Here is a 6,042-nt window from a genome sequence, read left to right as displayed (position 1 = left end):
GTTATATCAAAAAAGAGCCTGAAGAGAACTACTAACATTTATATAACTCTGTTTTCAGTTTAGGCTTCTTGTGTCCAGAATGCACCTTGTCACCATAAGACGGTATCAGAGAGACAAAATATTTTTTGAGCTTAATTCACTTAGATTATTGTGGTTTCCTGTCTTTGCTGACTACCTCTAAAAAATATCAGTTTATATTTTTTTCAATAACTTGCTTCAATTTTTGATACTGGCCATCTTTCCAGAGCTCCAAAAATACTCTTCAACATTAGTACTAAAAAGAAGCCAACAGATTTGCTTTAGTTCCAAGTTCAGAAGCTCTGAAACATACTGCCAGTCCAGTAATTCTATGTTAATGAATTTTAGAGTTGAAACTCTTCTTATTAATAACCAGAATGGGGAACATGACACTAAGGATAATCACAAGGCTTTCTTTAGTTATGTTAGGAACCTGGGTGGGAATTCCCAGATATGCTCAGAATTAGTCCAAAATGACAAAAAATACACCAAACCCATACACATTGTCAACATCCTAGCTGACAGGTTCAGCGCAAACTTCTCCCCCCCCACCAAAAGGGCAAATATCTATCCCAGCAGAGTGCTGCCCCCCCTGACATCTCAGATGCTCAGGTAAGAGCTGCTCTCTCCAAAGCACAAAACACAGCATCAATGGGACCAGACGGTGTCCCGGACTGCGTCCTACATGAACTCCAAGAACAGCTAAACCCAAACATAAAACTACTGTTCAATCTCAGCCTTATTACAGGATATGTACCCAAAGAGTGGCGTACAGCAACAGTGGTGCCTCAACACATCCTGGAAACTATCGCCCCATAAGCCTGACTAGCTTGGTCTGCAAAGCTATGGAAAGGATCATCATGGACCTCATAAATAAAGATACTGGGGACCTACAGACACTGGATCCTACCCAGTTCGGCTTTGTTAAGGGCAGACCCTGCCTCTTAAACCTTGTCGATTTCTTTGAAACAGTCATCAAGGCCATTGACGAGGGGAAGGTGGTCCACACAGCCTACCTGGACCTCGCAAAAGCCTTCGATACAATACCCCACTCGGGCATTATAGATAAGCTCACCAGCTTAAATATAAACACCTAGGTCACTAGATGGGTTGCAAACTGGCTCAAGGACAGAACCCACATGGTTAGAATTGCTGGAGCCATGTCAGACTCCAAACCAGTTACAAGTGGCGTCCCACAAGGCTCAGTCCTGGGACCTCTCGTTCGGTATATATTTCTCGGAGGTACAGGCCAACACAGAAGGACTGTGACTGACCAAGTTCGCAGATGACTGCAAACTGGGCGCCATAATCGACTCTCCAGCTGACATAAGCATCCTCCAAAAGGGCCTCACAGAAACAGACAACTGGTGCCAGAGCCATGGCCTCAAGCTAAACGCCAAAAAGTGTATAGTCATCCCCTTTGGCAAAAACAAAGTGCCCACAGAAAGTACAGAAGAAGTAATTAGGGACCTGGGGACCCTAGTTGATAGCAATCTCTCATGACAACCACATGGCCAAAGTGGTTAGAAAAACATTTTATATAGCCCACCTAATCATGAAGGGATTCACATCTAGATCAGGGGAGGTCATCATGCCTCTTTACTCATCAGGCCCATAATTGAGTACAATGCCCCTTTTGGGATGTACCTTACCAGACACCTGCAGCAACTGGAAAGACCCCAAAAGTACCTCACCAAGAGGATCAAAGGGCTCAAACAGATGTCATATGCTGCCCGGTTAAAGAAACTCCAGCTCTACTCAGTGGCATACCACCTGCTCAGAGGCGATCTGTGCCTGACGTATAAAGCCATGTCCAACCCGGAATTAATGGACATGCTGCACCTCAGAAAATCCAAATATCATCGAGCTACGTGCTCGAGAAACTTGAACCTCAGCACTGAAATAAATAGGACATACTGGAGGGACAGATTCATAACCCAGAGGCTCCCTTCACTCTGGAATAAAATCCCAGTCCAGGTTAGGCAGAGTCCCTCATTGACTCTCTTCAAGAGGAATCTTGATGAGTGGATGGGAGATCGTAGGTTTACCCCGGGTATCACTTCTGTGTCACTGTTAGACAGAGGCACAGTATACTAACCTCAAAAAAGGGCATAGCAAAATTAATTTAAAATGGGTGGCGAAAGCCAAACACACTCTGGCTAGGCTTATAAATGCCCTAGGGCAGATAGCCTAGTATGAAACTATGAACCTATGAACCTATCGTGCAAGACAAATATGAATGGGTCATTCAGAACAAGAAGAATAGAATGGGGGTGAAAGGGGACCTGAAGAAGTTTGCCAGTCCAACAACTCCCTGGATCTATGAAAGTATTTCTTCAAAGAAAAGATTACAGGTCCCTGGAGTGAACTACCTGAATGGAAGGTGATGAGAGAATCCATGGATATACTCAAAAGACATAGCACATGTGAAGAAGGCAAAAGGGTGAAGCTAATAATTGGAAGGTGGTAGAATATTAAATGAATGCATTTAAAGGGCAAACTACATAAACTTGGTGCTTCCTTCTGCCATTAAGGAAACGTAACCTTGCTGGCTGATATATAATACTAATCACTCATATCCAACAAGCAAATGCACACAGAAGATGGACCGATGGACCTGGCAGTCAATATGTTACTTCACAACTTTTTATTGACATGCATTGAAATCATTATGACTAAAATAACTGCCCAAATTCCAAACAGCATATATGTCTTTGATATAGCTAACCTGCGCCACACTCCATAATGTACTTCAACCTCAGCATTCATTTTTTTAATTTCTCCAAGTCTTTTGGGCTTCTAATACCATGACCGGAATGGACCCCATTTCCAAGTTACTTTCCGATTTTTAAGACTACTTGTAAGTAAGTTTATATTTTAGTCAAAGCAGGGGTGTTTATCAGTTGTTCTGACTTCTGGCACTTTCACCTCACTGCATGTTGGTCAAATATGTGGTCAGTTAGTTCAAGATGCTGTTATGCTCTCCTGCTTACACATGCAATGCATCAATAAATTGTAGGTCACAGACGCGTTGTGTTGTCTAGCCTGTTAACTTGGCAATTTTCTCCTATAATAAAGGCAGTTTTGTGGAGTTGCCTTTTACATAAACCAGCACTAAATTTATATCCAAAATAATGTTCTCTTTAGCTGTAAAACAGATATCCTTATTTTTTGTATTGCACATAAAACATTCAACTTCACTTCCCACCCCATTACATCACTGGTATAGCATCCAAAGTAACTGACGTCACGGTTGCTTAGAAACAGCAACCCAGTAATTGCCATGCAAGTCGTCTCACCTTGATGTCATTGTCAATGAGATCAGAATATGTAAAAAGCAAGCCACTGCAGTATGAGTTTTTCTGCGCATCCTTAAGACTTAGTATGAAGATTTTCCAGTAAAAAAGTTGATATACCTACGTTGACTCAACTACTGGTGTTAAGTCATACAGTAAAGACTAACACGCTGATACACACACACACACACACACAAAATGACAGCCGGTGAAAACATAGGCCACTATTTCCAAGCTTACATTACATATTCGCTTAACATAAACAATACTGTGGAAATGCAAACCAGATAAAAATGGGTATTCTTGCTGGATAGATCTGCTCCGCCCAGCCAAAGCAGGAACTTCCTAGTTGAACCAGCACCGCGAGTTATGGACACTTTTCAAATTATGGCTTCGGTGTGTGTGTCTCAGAACAAATGGCCAATATAATGAGAGCATACCAAATCACGCCAATACCAATATCCATACTATAAAGTCTGCTGCAAATACCACAGTGAAAAAGGCATCAGGAACGCATATTGCATGCCTTATCAATCTCCTAATGAGAGGATAGCTAGGAACCAGAGGACGTTTTTTTTTTTCTTTCAGCTATTTGCTACCCCGAGTTAGTCAAAAACCCATCCAGCTTCTCCGAATTCTTTCTGCATCTATAAAGTAATATGTAAGAGCAGGCCATGTGTCAAATAACGGCGCTAGTTAAAGAAGGAAACAAACACCTCACCCTGTTAAAGCTGTCCACAAAAAGCCTGTCGTCCAGATTGCAAGCAATGGTAGCTGTTGGCAAATCTTGAAACCCAATGCTTTCCATATCTTCAGGAATAAAATTCCAGTCATTTACACCTTCTTCAAAATCCAGTCGTCCGATTGCTGCCCCATTGCTTTCCCGTCCTTCCCCTGGACAGCCGGCTGCTCGATTTAATCCAGCAGTCATTAAGCTAAACAGAGGATCCGCAGTATCGCCGTCTTTATCCATCGGCATTCAGATACCAAATAAAAAAATGCTGCTATTAGCATTAATTTGTCCCACTGTTGTGCAGCTTTGCAGTCCCTAAGATCTGCAAAGGGGCTGCTTCGTTAACGCCCCTCACCTACCCCAGTGTAGTGGAGGAAGACTGGAATCTGCTGCTTGGGACGCCTCGGCTGCTGGAAACGAGATAACCAGAGTTTGCTTGACACACCAAGTGTGCAGTATTTAAACAGTGGTGTTGATAGCCACTTGTGTCTCTCGGGCCGATGCTTTACTGAACTGCGTTTCTGACACACTGCAATAAGGTATTCATTGCAATATAACATTCAGCCATTGCAGCTACACTACTTTCTCTTCTAGGCTTGTACTGTTTCAGATCCCTTACTATAGCGCCACCACGTGCTTTCTTCCTTTTTTTCTTCTGCATTTACTTGTTACTTGGGTGGGTCACAGAAGGACATCTGTCCTAAGGAGGAAAGTGCATTGCCACTGGATTGTTATAAACAATCATCACTTTGCTGAAGGTATGGGTTATCATCCGTCCCTGTAAGCATGAAAGTCACCCTTCTTAGCAGTTGTGTCCTGAAAAAAAAAAAAAAAAACATGAGACATGACAAATGTGGTGAGATCTGAGGACAACAAAACATTAACTAACTTTCCTTTAACAATTGCTTAAGCAATTACTTTCTGTATGAGACACCTAAATATTATATGAAACAGAATAAACAAACCAGATTCCACAAGCCTAAGCTGTTATTTTGTCAAAAAAGTAAGTACAGTCCTTTGCACTGTCTAAAGGTATGGTTTGTCGTACAAAACCTCACATTTCGATTAAAAAAAGAAGTGTCCCACTTTGAGCATTAGAAAAGGTAGCAACTCCAAGGAGGGGACTTGCATAATTGTAAAATACTGTTGGCTCTGAAGTCTCCTTAGAGACATAAGATAATATATAAATGTGCCCCTGTCCTAGAAAAGAAATAATGGTAGAAATAGTGGATTTTTGCCTATCCAGTTTTAACAGCTGATTTTGGCAAAACTGCAGTCTCCCTTGGTAAGGGTAATTTGTAGCATATAATGTCTAATCTAGAAGCCAACCATTGCAATGGACACCCTTGATATCCACTGTTTTAGAGAAAGGACAAATAAAAAGCATCATGATGATTCTTTATCCTCCCAAATTGGGAGAGCCATGTGGTGTCCTATATCGGACAATAGGCTTCCACCAGAACTGTAAAGCCAAAGTGTACACTGTGGCAGAAACATAGTGTGCCTGAATGCTCCCTTGATGTTATGTCAGTTTTGCATGTGGTAAGATGGAAATAAAAGACATTCCAATCTCATTTGGCAAGATAAATGTTTCTTGGATTAAACATAGTGCTGTACAAAAGACTGCATTTAAAGGACTAGCACACATGGATCTTGGTGATAGAGTTATTTATGGAGCAGGAATTATACCTGTTTATGGGGTAGTCAAATCCATTTGGGAGTTACAGAAATTATCTAAAATTCTAGAAATGTTAAGTAATACTATTTTTGAATCAATAAATCAAGTTATAATTAAAATGACTGCAATATGCAGTGTGGTACTTCAAAACAGAATCACACTTGACTGCATCCTTGTTTCTAAGGGTGATAGTACGTGCAAGCTTATAAAAACAGAGTGCTGCCCATTTATTCTAGATAATGCAGATGCTACTCACAGTCGCAAAGAAATCATACAGAAAGTTGCTGAACTATTACATTCTAAAAAAGCAGACAGTT

At 41.2% G+C, this 6,042-nt stretch overlaps 1 protein-coding gene across 1 annotated transcript in view; it reads right to left on the bottom strand.

Moving 5' to 3' along the window:
- The window catches only part of RCAN1 (regulator of calcineurin 1), a 594,218-nt gene extending 589,569 nt beyond the window's left edge, over window positions 1-4,649 (bottom strand). Inside the window, exon 1 of the mRNA XM_044071558.1 lies at window positions 4,036-4,649. Within this exon, the coding sequence (XP_043927493.1) occupies window positions 4,036-4,293 (258 nt within the window). The 5' untranslated portion in view covers window positions 4,294-4,649. The remainder of the gene's footprint in view (window positions 1-4,035) is intronic.
- Between the last annotated feature and the right edge of the window lie 1,393 nt (window positions 4,650-6,042).

The sequence above is a fragment of the Protopterus annectens genome, chromosome 5.part0 (assembly GCF_019279795.1).
Source record: "Protopterus annectens isolate FY-2018-M chromosome 5.part0, PAN1.0, whole genome shotgun sequence".
In the NCBI taxonomy this organism is placed as follows: Eukaryota; Metazoa; Chordata; order Ceratodontiformes; family Protopteridae; genus Protopterus; species Protopterus annectens.
The sequence above is the reverse complement of the archived record's forward strand: the minus strand, read 5'-3'. Positions and strand labels throughout refer to the sequence as shown.